This window comes from Catharus ustulatus, chromosome 4 (assembly GCF_009819885.2).
Source record: "Catharus ustulatus isolate bCatUst1 chromosome 4, bCatUst1.pri.v2, whole genome shotgun sequence".
Classification (NCBI taxonomy): domain Eukaryota; kingdom Metazoa; phylum Chordata; class Aves; order Passeriformes; family Turdidae; genus Catharus; species Catharus ustulatus.
The window spans coordinates 25,678,707-25,695,311 of NC_046224.1; the positions used below are offsets into that span (position 1 = coordinate 25,678,707).

Genomic DNA, 16,605 nt, shown 5'->3' on the forward strand with positions numbered 1-16,605 from the left:
GGGCTCCCACCGCCGGGAGCCTCCGCCGCTTTCTGCAAACACACCGAGCACCCGCGAGCCTGAGCGGTGCCCAAACCCTGGAAAGATTATGGCGATGCGTTTTTAGTTTTCCATAGCTCGGTGTGGGCGCTTGCTCGTAGGAGTTAGGAAGAAATTCTTTACTGTGATGGTGGTGAGGCACTGGCACAGCTTGCCAAGAGTTGTGGATGGCCCATCCTTGGAAGTGTTCCAGGCCAGGTTGGATGGGGCATTAAGCAAATTTTTTGTGGAAGGCGTCCCTGTCTGTGGCAGGGGTGTTGGAAATGATCTTTAAGGCCCCTTCCAACCCAAACCATCCTAAGACTCTACACAGGGTGGTTGGCACGTTCTGGGACTAAGCAACTGCCCTGCCCAAGCTGAGGCTGCAATCAACCAACACCCATACCCAAGAAATGGGGACATGGTAATGCCAGCACAGATCCACTCTGCCACGCCTGACATCCTGCATAGCACACTCGAATCCTGTGTACTGGTGTCACCTGAATTCCACGAACCTGAACTGAGGTGAGGCAGCAGGGAGGACACCTACCCTGGTGTTACCTGCTGTGCTCCATGCTACAGCACCCTTCCGGGGGGTCCCAAGCAGTCAGGAACCTGAGCGATAATTTGGGTGACTGGTGCTGCTGGAAACAGTACAGCTTGCCTGCCAAGTGAGTGAGTTTAGCAGGGTTAGGATTGGGTGTGTTTTGCTGAGAAACACAAGTGGTAACGACAGCTGCAGAAAACAGCACATGCCAGAAATGAACGACACTACTCCAGAAGTTAAAAAAAAAATTATATTGTAAGTACAGTACAAAAAAGTCTGTGTATAATTGTAATGTAATCAGGACCAAACAGCAAAGAAATAACAAAAATATAAAACCTGCTAAGTCTTGACAAAGTTTTCCCTATAGTACCAAATACCACAAGATACAGATTATACAAAGTGTACAAATTTTAATAAAAATACAATACACCAGGGTCATTTGTGTTTTTCACTCCTCAAGAGTTTTCTGTTGTACAGAGGACAAAGCTAAAGCTGATCCCCTTCTGTTTCTTCAAAAGCAGATCTACCCCTTCACCACAATGCTCTCAACTGTGAAGGGGTGGAAAGAGCCGGTTATTCTGTGCTGCTCACAACAGCAGACGCTTTAATATGGGCCAGGATCTGAAGCACGATTGGATTGCCTCCCTCCTGGGCCCTTCCTATTTCCAGGCTCACTGGGATTTGTCCTAAGCTGTTAAAACATGTGTACTGGCCTGGTGGTCTCAGAACCTTCTGCACCTCCTCTGCTGAGAAAACCCCTCACTGCACTGAGAAAAGATCAGACTACCTTGTACAGGCACATCTGGGGAATACGTGGCAAAGAAGCATGGGGAGAAAAACCTTCCTCCACACCCCAGGATTTAATTTACTTCTGATTTGGGGCTCAGCCACAATGAGGGACAGCTCGCTTTCAACTGTCCTAAGAAAGAAAAGCTAGACTTACTTGGAAGTAAAAAATGCCTCTTCTGTAATTTTAAAACTTTCCTGTTACAGAGCTGAAAAGGCCTGAGACAAATGGTATTTCAGTTGTTCTGCCTACCTTCACAAGATAGCCTGTTTCTACAAACACTTAGAATCTTCCTGGTGTTTCCTTACACAATGCCCATGCTTACTACTACACATAGAGTTGATTCCTGCAGGAAGTGAGGCAAACTTGATTCACATTTTCCACACGCTGTTGGCTGAGGGAGGAATTTTTGCTTTTAAATTATGTATATAAATATATACACACACACAGAGAAATATACAGGATAAATTAAAATCTGTTACAGATATTGGTAAAAGTTAAATACATGTGATATGAACACCACATACACATACATACACACAGACAAAAGCCTAAACAAGAATCAAGTGTTCTCCTGCGGCTCCTCTTCCAGAGGAGCAGAAAACCAAACTCCAAGTATGTGGCTGGAAGGAAGGGAAACCAGTCCAATCAACCCACATGTGCCTTACTTGGCCATAACTGCTTCAAACTGGCCACTGGTCACTGCCTTGCCAGCAGCACCACAGCTACTGCAATAGTGCTGGTGAGAGGGATGGGGGATGAGCCATTTCACAAAACAAATCCAAGACAGGCAGAAACAATCCAAATTTTCCCATCTGCTTCTCTACTCCTTTCCATCAAAGCAGGCTGACCATGCCGTGGAAGAATCAGCAGGAGGTTCATTCTCTCAAGCCAATGCAATGGGTGATACATTGTGCTAATGATGATTTTAATATGAGTCCACAAGGAAAAATTAAACTTGTCATCTTCACTTCAAATGCCAGCTACCAGACCAGCCAGCCAACACTGACAACTTTCAGTAATAACTGACTGAGGAGTAGGGATTGGAGAAAGTGACCAAGAAGCAAAAAGCAATTCAGCTTTCCCCTCAAGAAGTGGGTTTTAAACAGAAAAAGAGTTACAAATAGGGCTGGTGAAGAATTCAGTTCTATTCCTTGGTCCAAAATATATAATATCTACCTGCCCACAGAATATCAGAATACTTCAGTTTAGGCAGGGATATCAGGAGATCATCTGGACCACCTCCCTGCTAAAAGCAAGTCCAACTAGAGAAGGCTGCTCATTCAGTTTTTGAGTATCATCAAGGAAGGAGAGTCAAGAACCTCTCTGGGCCACCTGCTTCAATGACCTCTCTCATGGTGACAGCTTTCTTCTTTATATCAAGAAGTCCCTTCTCTGTTTGCTTCCCCCATTAAATCTGAATTTAAGGCAAATTTCTCAAAAGCTTTCTGAATTCTTCATACAAAACACTTTCAGATTGGAGGACATTTTACCCACCAACACAAAAGGGTTTTCTCAGCTTAACTTCACAACTTTTCATAAAATAGAAATCAAATAGTTACAATCCTATGTATATACTATACACATATAAAACTTAAAAAGCCTCCACATGGAGCCCTTCAGGAGCGCCAGTGTAGTGCAGGTACACAAGTCAGTTGCACAGAGGTTGAGTACATCCCAGGATCCTTTCCCATCAAAGTCCAGGCATGATGTAGGCAATGTTGTCTAGTGTGTTTGACTGGGAAAAAAATTTCAGTTTTTAGTGTCAGGCAATATCTTAAAATCCTTAAAAAATGGCACAGGTGAGGGTACTGAGCACAGTCACTTGTGTTACAAGTTATCATAGGATGAGACAACCAAATCTGCCTATTGATCACCTCTAATAGAGTGTCAGATGCCAAAGAAAAGTGCCCTTCAGTTTTTCTTGGAAAATGCAACAAACAGAATTCTGAGAGTAGGAATCCTTCTCATGCACATCAGAAAAAAAGACCCAGCTGTATGTTCTTCAGATGCAGTGTTTCAGTAACCTCAAGCCCGTGGCTTGGTAGCTGTAGGAGGCCCTAGGAACAGCACCTTTAACAGAGATGGAGGAGCTGGATCTGCACCAGTTGTGATTCTAGAATTTAGCAATGCCACCTACTGTCTCAAATACAAACTGCAACACAACCGCTGGGGTTTATCAGCGTCTTAGAACACCACTGTGGTTAGGTATCTGACTGTGAAAATCAGATTTATCATCAGCTCCTGAACACTGGTTTCCAGAAGTGAAGGGTAGCTGCCATAATTCACTTAAAGCTCCATTGCTCCTTATAACAATAAGTTGATCAAGTTTCTAATAAACGCACCACTGGTCATGTGGCATCACTGCTCTGAATAAACTTGGCAAGCAGAAAGGAAAAAAAGCACCCGAGTTTTTCCATGGCTTAAGATGGGAACACCCCACTGACTCAGCTTTTGTGCACAGAGCCAGTTTGTGGGTGTTCACAGACTAAATTATCAACTTTGTTCCTGTTGTTGACAGTCCATTCTCTTAATGAATAAACGTTTGGGCTGCCCTATTATGACATGTCAATTCATATCCCATCTTCATTGCCCACTCTGCCAGATCTGGTTTTAGTCTCCTAACTTTTGCAGACTGTATTTTTTTATTTTTGCTCCTCTCCTTTGTTGCATTATTCCTGTCTCCTGTAGGAAGTATGACTCCTGACGGCTGCTGCCATCTTAGTCTATGTCCACATCAGGCTACATAGATGCCATGAGCTGTTGCTAAAGCAAGGTTCAATATTAAGCGTAGCTTAAAGTGGAAAAGAAACTGTAGTTACGCAGCTCCTTAAAACAGACTATTTTTCTTTCCTCAGAGGAGGTTTCAGCCACTTGTAAAAGGTCTTACACCATCACATTAGGAATCCTGAGATCACAAGTTGTTTTTTATGCTACCCAAGGAAAAACAGCTTGTGTGATACAGAGCAGCTGGAAGGTGGGTTTTATTTTTATGGAAAACGAGAACTTTCAAAAATACTGGTATATTTTTATTTCACTCAGATTGATTGACTCTACCTTGACTAAAACAGGACCTACCCACACTACAATCAATGCTACAAATACTAGGTCAGTTGCCAGCGGGAGAAAAAAAGGTTGCACAATGTTGTACAATGGTAATAATTCAATAAACTTAATTTCAATAAATATTCATCTATAAAAGCCCATGACCAAGACAAATTTTCTTACTGCATTGGAATTACAATAACGTTACACTGATGAATCAAAAAAGCTCTATTTTACTGAAATTAACAGTGCTAGAAGGAAAATAACCACAAAGAACTCACCAAAACATGCTTTGGGCAGCCATTCAACTCAGGCAGTTGTGTGGTCAGACATGCCAGTGGGCCCAAAGCACAGATGATTGAATCTAGGAGTACTGACAAACTTCCTGAAACAGCCACCATTCCCTGGTAATGAGGAAAGAAAAAAATTGGATAGGGATGGGAAGTGGAAAGTGGGCTTCTTTCTCAACTGTATCCATTCTCATGCAGATACTGTATCTTCAGCTCTTCCGGTCCACTTCCACTATTTACACAGTAACAAAACTGTGCCTTGTGCTTCACAGAGAGACTGCTGGCTCAAAAATCTAGAGTTCAGTAGGCAATGAACTGGTGCACGATAGAGATAGGAATCAACAAAAAACATCAGAAAGTTATCAGTTGTAAAAAACATTGATTCCACAAATTTTTGTAATATATTTTCTGTGCCATTTTGTACCATCTATTTTAACTACGTGAGTCCTAATGACAATAGTTTTATTTTTGAAGTTATAAAATGCTAAGCCTATAACAAAAGCTTTAGTCATTAATATACTTTCAGGAAAGGGAATTTGTCTATATGCTTTTCTGGGCTCTGGTTGTTCCTCTCATGATCTCAATCAGTCATGCCAAAACCAAAATGCGAGAACTTTTATTTCATTGTTGATAAAATAAGCAAGCATAGTGGGGTTAGATTATCATGCTACTCATAAATGTTTTCTCAAAATATGTTTTCTCCTTAGAAGCTGGGCTGAGTTCTCGGAGCACACACCTGAATGTGCATTCACAGAGTCACTGTCATTTAACAGCAGGAAAGCATTAAAATGTGACATTATGTTACCAGGTAAGTTGAAACAATTGTAGCCCCTATCCAAAACACTGGCAATATGACACTGCCAGAAAACTAGAAGACATGCAAAAAACTTCTTGAGAAAGTTTCCTAAAAAGAATAACAGTAACAAACTGACCAGAGACTGATAAAATAGCAAAGAAGTACCAAATCCAAGGTGAACATACAGCAAGAAAAGACTGAAGAATTTGCTGAACTACAAATTGCTTTCAAGGACCTAAAGCGGCAAAGCACCTGTTATTCTTTAATGCCTAGTGTTTATGGATCATTTCACTGAAAAGAAAGAGTGATGCAGCAAAGAAACAGGGCATGCCACCTCTAGTTTCTCTTCCTACCACAAAACCACTGGTAAAACTTTTAAGAAAATAAAATAATCATCGCCTTGAATGTATGGTGTAGGTTACGGGACACCACTGTGACATTGCTGGTTACAAGCTCACCTCTGTTTCCTGCAGTCTGTGTCCAATGAGGCTCAGAGATTCACCCAGCAATTGTAAATGTGCAGCTACATCAATGGGATCTGTCTCAGGGGCTTTGGCTGGTGAGGAAGGCACCACCACAGTGCTGGTGGGGGATTTTTTGTGAGGAGAAATCACTCCTGGTGGAGAAGCTGGAAAACACACACATTAAAATTACATATTCCTTGCTTTCCCTCTTTTACTCACAAGCCTATTTATTTACTAAAGTTCAAATCTCATAGGCATGAGATGTTAAAATAGTTCTGTTGCCCTAGTCTTGTAGTCTTTGGAGTTGAAACTCTTTTTTTTTACATGTACAGAATATTTACCTCAGCTGAATGCAGTTGGGGAGATTTGGTATCAGAGATGCTAAACCAAGAAGAACACATCTTCCCTCTAGCAGCAAACTAATCCCACTAGAACGTCCTTTCTGCCTCTTCTTATTTTACATTTCAATCCCTAAACTGCCAAAACCAATACCATTCTATGAATCAATTAAGAACATCTTTGTGAAAAATGCTCTCACAAAAAAGTTGTTTTGACAACTTTTAATGTCATTTTTAATGACATTTAAATGTCATGCTTTGTGAGAAAGCAGGTAGGGAGGTGAAGCAGGTAAGGACCTTTGTTTTTTGTTCCACAGGTGACACTACCTTCCCTGTCCAAGAAAAGAGATGAGACAAATAAAGTGCAACAATTACCTTTCATTTTTGGTGCACCATCTGAAGATGATGCCTTTCTCTTCACAGTGGTGGCCTCTGCTTTATTCTGCTTGTGTTGGAGATACTGAGCTTTCTGTTTCCAGACCTGTAGTTACCATGGTAAGAAAAGAAAGATTCATAACATTAGGTAATTGTTACCTGATGCCAGGACCTGAAGGCAGAATGATGTTACATAGTTAGGAGGTGAAGCAATCCCATGAGAAGAAAATGAATGCTTTTATGTTTGCAAGGGCACGATTTTCATACTTTCCACCTTCACATGCTTTAAGGATATAGGTAACATATTTCGAGGCATTGTGGCAATGCTGCCAGCACATTCTGATCTAAGCACCTAGTTCACAGAAATAATTTTACAAAACATCTCACACAAACACTCACCAGTTTATCCTTTTCAGGTAGCTGCTTCCACACTTCTGCCAGTTTTTTACTTAGCTCTCCAAAATCTGGCATAAACAAAGAAGAAAAATGTTTAAAACAAATTTGATCATGAAATTGTGGAGAGAACATAGGAAATTTACTGGCCCATCCATACACATTTCGGAAGCAAGCTATTTTATAACTGGAACTCTCCACAATGTCCTGAAAATGCGCATTCCTGTTACTCTTTAAAATATAAAAAAAAAAGCTGATAACAGGAAGATGAAGTCACAGTGTATTTACAAGAAAGCGACACAATGAAGTTACAGTAATTTCACGAATACAAGCCGTACCATTTTGACTAAAATTTTGCTCCCACACTGGAAATGCAGCTTACACTCAAATATGTGAATAATTTTCTGACATTTACAACCCCAGAAGTGCCAGCCAGGGTGCCGAGCTGAGCACCTGCCAGTAAAACCTAGGATTTCGCGATTGTTACAAATTGGTTATTGTGTTGCGCGGCGGGTGGGGCCAGCTCAGTGCCGGCAGTGCGGGGGGAAGGGGTGGGGAGGCAGGGGAGCTCCCTCCTTCAGGCGGGGGAGAGGCGGGGGGCTCCGTGCTGCCATCCCCACGGCCCCTGGGGTAAGCGGGGGGCTCCTGCCCCCGCCTGCCGCGGCAGGAGCAGGCAGGCTCCATCCCCGCCCGCCGCCGCTGCGGGAGTGGGGGGTGATCCTTCCCCTCCTGCCCGCCGCTGCCGCCGCAGGAGCGCTCCATCCCCGCCTGCCGCTGCCGCTGTGGGTGCCAGCGGGCTCCGTCCCTGCCTGCCACCGCGGGGCAACGCTGGGCCAGGGTGACCAAGCCCGGTGGCAGCGGCGGCCGGCCCCGAGTGGCCCCACCGAGCGGACCCACTGAGCTGAGCCACCTGGCCCCATCGGCAGCCCCGAGCAGGCTGAGCCTGCACAGCCCGAGCCGAGCCAGTAAACCCCATGATCCCGTGATTCTGTTACTATTTGACAACTTTGTTGCACGCAGGTCCTTGCTGCAAACAACAGAGCGGCTTATAATCGGGTGTGGCTTATTTATGGACAAAGAACAAAATGTTTGCCAACACCCGGAGATGCGGCTTACAGTCTGTGCAGCTTGTATTCGTGAAATTACTGTAACTCCTTAAGGAAAGAAAGATCTAGCAAGTTCTTTATCTAAATTCACAACTTGGTTAAAATAAAATTATAATACAATAATGAAATCCACTCCTGTCCCCTTTACCACCTCTTATTCTAAATAACATTGGCGGATTCTTTGCACTGTGTCAAAATTAAGAAGTTGGTCTGAAACAGAGACAATATGTTCTGCTAATTAATCCAACTGTTGTAAAATCAAGAGAAGAGAAGGCTGGATTATTCCCTTACCTATTCCAGGGTGCTCAGACACAATAGTTGTACGATACTCCTTACAGAACACTTGATAAGCAGACATGTTTTTCTTCTTTGGCTAGTCAGAAGAAGAAAGGAAACAAAGATTTTTAATTATGATGAGACCTTCTCCAATTTAATAAGAATTTGGCATTCATTAAAGACTTAAATAAAGATATGATACTTAGATCAGGAACCTTAAAAAGCAGTCCTTTACATCTTCTGGCTGAATTTAGTCTTCATGAAAGCACAGGAATCAGCCAGAACCACTCTTAGTACAAGGCTTATCTTGCAAAACTCAACAAGCTGCTATTCTAAATTCATGATCAACATACAACTTTGTTAATATAGCTCAGTTTCAAAACCTATAATAAACCCCAGTATCTGTTACACTATTCACAGTAGCTATTATAGATCTGTCAAAACAATTTAGTTCTCACGACAATGTTTTGTTCCATTCCTTGCACCCTTACAAAGTACTTCCATTTGGCAGGAAAAGAGACTGTGTAGTACATTGACAGCAAAGATATTGCAATTGCTGAGCTATGATCAGGGAAAAATTCCCAAACAGAATAGGATAATGGCTGAACAGATTTGGGCTCTATCTGTCAATTTCCTCACACAAAGCATTATTTCTCTAACTGAACATGCACAGGCTGCTTTCCCCCATTTACTCACACAGCTACAGTTACCTCATTTGTAAACTTGTTCATATGCTAGCTACCATTTCTGCTACTTGTATATTTATGCAGTAACCATGGAAAACTGAATATACAAGTACAGGACAAAACTGGGAACATGGTAGTCTATCAGAAATTCATTTGAATACAGGAGTAATGGGTAAGTATCTTCAATTTTCAGGTCACAGCTTGATTCCTTTTTACAGAAATTTTGATCACTAGTCCAAAAGTCTGCCTGGGAATAGCTAGAGCCAGTCACATTAGAAAGAAATGTAAATGTGCTTGGCACATGACCTGGACTAAGCAAAATTAAGTGTAACTTTCCCAGAGAACCTGTATTGGCTAAGGACTGTCTGTGCCACAAAACTAGAAGAACATGTATTCCTTTTGCTACAAATAGAAATCACAGTGGCTGACACATTTTTCCAAACATGCTTCAGTTAAACCATTGATAATTGGTATCGGTTATCCTTTGTTTAATTTTAAAGTGCTTTTCTAATGGAGTGCCTAATTCACCATTACCCATCACCCAATTTCTATTTTCCCTCCAATTTTTCCTTACTTTGTCTCTTTCTCTTTCCTTTTCTCTTTCCTTTTCTTTTTCTCTTTCTTTTTCCTTTTCTCTTTCCTTTTCCTTCTCTCTTTCCTTCTCCTTCTCCTTCTCTCTTTCCTTTTCTTTTTCTCTTTCCTTCTCCTTCTCTCTTTCCTTTTCTCTTTCCTTTTCTCTTTCTCTTTCCTTTTCCTTTTCTCTTTCTTTTTCTCTTTCCTTTTCCTTTTCCCATTTCTCAGCCTTGTCCTTCTCCTTGTCTTCCTTTTTCCTCCTCTTCTCACCTTGACCATCTGAGTGAAAAACAGCAGGAGGAGGTGGAGGACTGACATAGGGGGTACTGGAAGGTGGTGGTGACACTCTTACTTCTGCTACTGCCACAGGAGAGTGCCCAGAACTCTTTTTAGACTTGGAGTGCTTCTTCTCTCTGTGTTTCTCCTTGTCCTTTTTTTTCTTACTTTTTTTTGACTTCTTCTTCTTCTTGATTTCCCGGTAGGAGTCATCTATCACCAGCTCTCCAGCCTCCAACTCTCCTCCAGAAGAAGAACCAGATTCTGGCGGTGCCTCCACACCTGAAACCTCATACTCACTTCCATGGCTCTCTGAATGAAGGGAGGTGTCAGCACCAAAACTCTCAGAAGGTGGATGTGAGTCCGGAGGTACTTTGTGCTTTTTCCGGGATGACTTCAAGAAGCTCTGCAGATCGTGCCCCAGCAGGAATGAGCCTTGTTCATCTCTAGATGATTTCTTTGAAGATTTCTTTGCAGCTGCTGGTGCTGAAGAGTAGGATAAGGAATCATCATCTGCTGCACTACTTTTCTCTTTTGGTGAAAGGATGAGCTTCATCTTCAAGCCATCAGGTTCACGAAGAGTAAGTGTCTCTGTGTTCACGTAAAGAGGTTTCATTTTTTTAGATTTGTGGGAGCTGCTGTCATCCACTGAGTGCTCCCCACTGCTCCCACTCAGCTTCTTCTTGGGATGCTCCTTTCTACTTTCAGAATGGCCAGAGGAAGAATGAGATGATTTTTCAGAGGTCCTCTTTGACGACTTTGAGCTTGTGGCCAAAGGTGAGTTGATAGCCTTGAGTAAATCCATGGTTGTATCAGCTGAGGATGGGCTAGAAGCTGCTTTTTTCTTCTTCTTTGATGGTAGATCCAAAGGCGAGACACCTGAAAAAGATCAAGAGAAATGTACATTGAGATGATTCCCTTAAAGACGGCAAAGAAGGGAAGTGAGAATCCTGTGATCCTTACAATTACAGGTGGCAGATTTACATCCTGGCTTAAACAGAACCAGAGCAGCTCAGCACAGCCTTACCGATACAATTCAGAGCCTGTGACACCTGAGCTGGTCAAATAATTTAAGGAAGGGAGAGACAGCAGGAAAGTTCTTGAAGTTTTGTGAAACTTGATCTGTGAGTTGTGAAATAAAATGCTTTGATGAAAATACATCTAACTGAAATTACATTTCAAGTGCAAGGTTTTAATGACATTTTTAGCCAAGGTGAGACCAATGAGTTGAAAATATGAGCTTTTTCATTCTCTAGAAAGATTTTGCTGAAAGATGAAATTTCAGCTTGGCTTTCTCCTTCTATTGGGCCAATAATAAATCTTAAAGGTGTTAAGCATCTATGAGCCGAATTGCCATTTTATGACCAACTTACTAATTATGAGAACAACTGAACAGAAAAAGCATTTATTTTTCAACCTCATTCTATTCTTATAAATTCAGAGAAAGTTATACTACCTGCAAGTATAATTAGCTTGTTATGCAATAGGAAAACAAGAAAATCAAAAGTCAAATGTGAAGGCATGAGTTAGGAAACTACAACTCGTCAGTGAAAAGGGGATGGAAGATGTCTACCCCCTACAATGGCAATTTGTCAAGATAGACTCTGAAAATGTAATTCCCTAATCTTCTGCTGTCTGGCTGATCTGTGTCAGGTTTCTGATTACTTGTTCTAAGGCAGGTTGATGTACTCTCCTCCTATAAAATGCTAACCACAAAGCTTGATGACTCTGGTTTAAGAGCATTATTTCCTTAAAGTCAGGATGTGTTAGCCTCTTCCCCTGCTTGATTACTACCTTACCTCTGTAGCAGAACTCATCAGAGGAGTGCTTTCTCTTCTTTTTGTGAGCTTCTGTCCCTGGAAAAAACTCACTGTCCTGGAATAAGAAAAAAAAGTTGCTGACAAAAAGGAGGGAAATAATGTAAGAGTCACACAGACTATTAACAAAGATAAGAATTAGTACGAGCTGTCAAAAGTTATTTGCACTACTGTAACATCAAGGAACATATAAAGCAGGATCATTACTCTAGGTGCTAAAAGAAAACCTACTCTGTCCCCAAGACCACACAATGCAGGTTTAAAGCAAGACAAAAAACATGTTAGATAGGTGTGAGAACACAAAAACATTAGTCAGGATTGGTTTCAGCACAACGTCACCTAATTGACATCGAGCTTTCTGTAGCAGCACAACAGGGCTCCAAGGAAACTGAAACACAGATCTCTGTAGGGAGAACCCGAAGCGAGAGGAGCAACATAAAACAAGAAGCACCTTTGCAAAGTGTTGAGACATGGGCAGTGAAAGCCATCACTTGGAGATCGGCTGATAAGTTGATAAAAGACATCTACTCTTTAATAAAGCTAAGAAATAACTTCAGATACATGGACTGTCAAGCCTCAAAAACAAAGGAGAGCATTTAATTCTTACTATGTTCTGCTGAAAAAGTAGTAACAGGAGGTACAAAGAGGTGACAACTAGAATGATGGGACAAAAATATGTTCTTAATACACCATGTCACGTAATTATTATCTGTGTCTTGATCAATTTATCAATCTGAAACTCCTCTAAAGAATTCCAACTGCATGGTAGATGATTTTAATTTTAAACAAGAACTTGCTTTCAAGATGAAAAACACCCCAAATAACTAGACAGCCACCTGTGAGCTAACAGAAGAAATTGTAGCCCAAAGAAGAAACCTTTGAAGAAACTTAAGTCACTACTATGTGATTTCCAGAGTTAAGGCCCCAAAGAGGTAAAAAGGGCAAGTTCATTCTTCTCAAGAGCTATTGTTGGAGGCTGTCTGCAATCAGGAAGACAACAGTGCATCAGGTAATATTCTATCCATCCTTTGCTGGCTATTTATACAACTGTAAATGTTGTTTTTTAAATGTGTGTAAGAAATTATTCATAGCATTTTCTCACTTGCAAGGTTCTACATCAACACTAGGACAACACTCCTACTACCTCATTTTCTGAGGCCAGAAAAATTGGAATCAGGGATTGATTCCCTTCTTTTTCCCCAGGAAAGTTACTGAACTACACAGAACATGATTAGCTGCTCTTGCTGTCATTTACATGCATTTCTAAATAAAAAAAAGGACAAGAAACCCATTCCATCCCATCACTACCTTTACGCATATCTTTACACCTTGAACCTTTTCTCTGAGGGTTTCTACCTGAGTTGTGACCTCGTTTTCCTCTTGCAGAAGATCCTTGTACGAGCGCTTTTTCTCTCGCTGTATCCTGCCAGGTGCCAGCCCGTCATCAACACTTCGGTGACTCTCTAGAAACTCTGTGATTTATGTGAAATGGGAAAAAAGGAAGGAATTAAATACCACATTAAGGAACGACAGCCAAGTGGGCCACTCATAAATAAGCTAACAGAGGACATTGGCACAGAGTGATGCACACAACCCAACAAACACAGAGGCCTGAAAGGTAACAAACAGTCTGTACTGTCTGACCAGAGGGATGGGGCTCGGTCATTCCAGATTTAATCTCTAATGCCTGTATGTTCCTTCACAAAGACAAGTGGACCTAGAAATATTACCATGACTAAACGTATCATTATCCTTCATCCCCTGTCCCATTGACATGGCAGGGAAAAGAAAGGCTGCAGTGGCAGAGTTCCAGTCAGGGTGTCTGCATTAGGAAATACCACCCATTTCTCTCAAGTTCTAATCCCAGTACATTACACCTGGAAGTCAAGGGCTTGGGATCCTCCAGTAATTTGACCAGGTTAAATTTAAGGGTTCCACAGCATCCTAACTTCTTTCCTACTCTGACTGCATGACCTGGCAATGGCTGCAAAGGGCACCCTTTGTAAAAATTTATTTGTATTTTTTGTGAAAATCCCTCTGATATTATGAAGCAGTCATACCTTCTTTCTTCTTGGCGCCATCATAAGCCATGGTGGTCCTGCAGGAACCTGTGAATGAGTCGCCACGTCTGGGCTCCTTCCCCCGTTCCCATCTATAGGAAAAGGTCTGAGAAAGAGAGAATGAAAATAACCCTCCTATAAAGAAGAATCATTATGTAAATGGGGAAATTTTCTTTGAACCAAATAAGGATTCTTTGGAAGACAGTGGGAAAGGGAAAGGAAATGAGTGGTCACTCTTCAGGCTTGGGTTTTTTAATAAAAATAGATGCTGTATCATTTTAAAGGTAGAAAATACCACTTCTTTCTCAAAAATATCTGAATCACTGAACTAATTTATTTACAAAAATAGAAGGATGGTGAGAAGACAACTGGGTTTGATTTTCATGACACACAAAACTGCATCCAAACTGTGTCAAAGCCATTTTTTGTCAGGAGCCACTGTGTAAAGGAGTGGGTGGTTTAAAGAGATTTCAAACTCTTGAATCTCAGATGAAGTGAAGGAAAAGAAGGGATCAGGCAGAATATAATTATTATTTTTTTTTTCCTAGAGGATCACACATTTTGTATTAGAGGTGTGTATCCTTCTGACGTGTCTCCCAATGCTACCACTGCAGCCACTGTGAATGCCAGCCTGGGGGAGGGATGGCAGAGAGCACTCCTTTTAGCTAGGCCTGCAGCAACCCAACCTCTGCCTCCCAGGTTTCAGTCCTCTCACTGCACCAGCTAGGGGCATACACAGGACAGTGCTGCCATGGAATGGCCACACTCTGGCTCTCTCAGAGCAAACAGCTTGTGTTCTTCAGCCAGCGACCAGCTCAGCAAGAAAAGATCCACGTTCTGCTCCTGTGGGATTAATCCAGTCGCTCCCAGCTGCCTTTGTGTGTTACACATGCACATGTGTTAACAGCCAGCCACAAAGACCATGCAGTCTGCTCATCCCAGCTGTCATGGTAATCTCACCACACTGAAGCTACGTGGGAGTACTTTGGGAGCAGGGAACTTGTGCTTGTACATCCCCCCTGCAACTCGATTTCATAAACAACTGGCTGGTGCTGACAATGTACAACTTATTCATCCCACAGTGGTTACTTAACTGATATAACAAAGTCACAACTAAATCAGGCTTGTGGGTACGCAGGAAATGCTTCTGTTTAAATTCCTAGGAATACATGTTATTTCTTCAGGTTTTGGGGAGACACCCACTGCAGAACATCAAGTCAGTATTCTGACCATTATATATTGCTGGTAGCAAACACGAGGATTCTACCTACACACAAGAGCACTGAATACGTACAGGCAGAGAGCACTGCACTTGGCAATAAAAAAGAGCATCTTGCCACTTATGGCTCGTGATCTTTAAACCAGACGTTGTCAACATTTTGAGCTGCTTGTCAGAGACTTGAGTGGGAAGACACACAACACCAGAGTATTGTGCTCAACACGGTAAGGGCCTCATCCAAATACTGCTCAGCAAAACAAAGCCGAAGGCAGTCATTCAAGAATGAATGACTTGGAGAGTTTAAGATCTCTTTGTACCTATATGCATACCTTTCAGTCTCTTTTTAAATGTTATCTGCTTGGCAGGTACAAAGATGGTAGATACTGCCCAAAGGCGCTCACAGCCCAGACCTCCAATCCGGCAAATACAAAAGATACCCTTAACTACTCTGATCTTGTAAACTTCCATTACGCTGCCGGATTTCAGCAGGGATGGCACAGGCTCAGCGCGGAAACTCTCCCTTCACGTGTCCCGTTCCGTAGCGCACACGCCTGAGGGTCCAAGGCCCAGCCTTGCTCTTCCGCAGCCCCGTGGCCCCGCACGGAGCCCCGCTCCTCGGTCCGGCTCCGCCTGGCCGCGGAGGTGGCTCCCTCACCCCATGTCCCGCCAGCACTCCCGGCCGGGGCCGTGAGAGCAGCCGGGACCGCCGGGAATTCCGCGCGGAGGCGAGCGCGCGAACCCCAGCACTGGCCCCGGCCTCTCCGCGGGCACGGACCGCCGGCCGGCCCGTCCTGCGCATGCGCCCCGACACCCCCCGGAGCCCGGGCCCCGCCGCCGCCGCCGTTCAAAGCGGGCTCGTCCGCTCCGCTCCCGCCCGTGCGTCCCCTCACCCGAGCGGGCTCCAGCCTCACGCCAGCCCGCGGCTCCGCCTCTGCAGCACGTCCGGGCGTGCCCCGACTGCGGGGCCGCCCAGCGGCGATAAGGCCTGCCGGCGCCGAGCCGCGGCCGCTGGGTGGGGACGGGCCGCGGCCGCCTCACTCGGCCCCGCCGCTTCCCGCCGCGCCGCCGCCTGCGGCCGCCATCTTGGACAGGGAGCTAAGGGACCCGCGCCAGAGCCGGCCAGCCGAGCGCCGAGCGCCTCGAACGCGGCACCCGCGGGGCGCCGGCTTGCCGAGCGCATCGATGGCCGGCGCGGCTGCCCGGGGGCAGCGTGTGCCCGTGCGACACGGGGGTGGCACACGCGGGGTTCTGTGCCCGGCCCCGGCTCTGACCCCGACCGCCACCAGTGGAGGGGTGCCCACCGAGCCCCCTGCTTGGCGCAGCCTCCTCTTGTGTGCTGCCGGCGCAGCTTCTCTTGTCCCTGTCTGTCAGACACTGAGCTGGCTGGGCTCGCAGCCCGGGCTCGTTGTTGGCTGCTTGTTGCTGCTGGGGTGGGTCACTGGGAAAGCGTGAAATTTAACTGTTATTAAACATTTACAGCGCCAGCACTTCCATGAGATTAGTCACACACGCACATGAATGGGCACGTCTCCCTCAGGA

At 43.9% G+C, this 16,605-nt stretch overlaps 1 protein-coding gene across 2 annotated transcripts; it reads right to left on the minus strand.

The window, feature by feature from the left end:
* Positions 1–797: 797 nt before the first annotated feature.
* On the minus strand, positions 798–16,052 carry HMGXB4 (HMG-box containing 4). 2 transcript variants are annotated; one of them, XM_042779221.1, is made up of 11 exons: positions 15,957–16,052; positions 13,848–13,953; positions 13,144–13,259; positions 11,770–11,845; positions 9,696–10,849; positions 8,451–8,532; positions 7,060–7,124; positions 6,661–6,766; positions 5,942–6,111; positions 4,679–4,801; positions 798–3,090 (listed from the first exon to the last, which is right to left on the minus strand). In XM_042779221.1, the coding sequence occupies exons 2-11, from the start codon at positions 13,876–13,878 to the stop codon at positions 3,046–3,048; spliced, it is 1,968 nt and encodes a 655-aa protein (XP_042635155.1). In that variant the 5' UTR covers positions 13,879–13,953; positions 15,957–16,052; the 3' UTR covers positions 798–3,045. The 2 variants fall into 2 exon arrangements, with proteins under 2 accessions (XP_042635155.1, XP_042635156.1); XM_042779222.1 differs by lacking the exon at positions 15,957–16,052 and adding an exon at positions 15,396–15,837.
* Positions 16,053–16,605: the final 553 nt, after the last annotated feature.

Excerpts from the sequence above, each read along its gene's own strand:
- HMGXB4 (XM_042779221.1), bottom strand. The coding sequence starts at position 13,878 with ATGGCTTATGATGGCGCCAAGAAGAAAGAAG. Across the intron at positions 10,850-11,769 it reads TGATGAGTTCTGCTACAGAG|GTGTCTCGCCTTTGGATCTA; the intron begins GTAAGGTAGTAA and ends GATCTTTTTCAG. Across the intron at positions 6,767-7,059 it reads TACCTGAAAAGGATAAACTG|GTCTGGAAACAGAAAGCTCA; the intron begins GTGAGTGTTTGT and ends TGGTAACTACAG.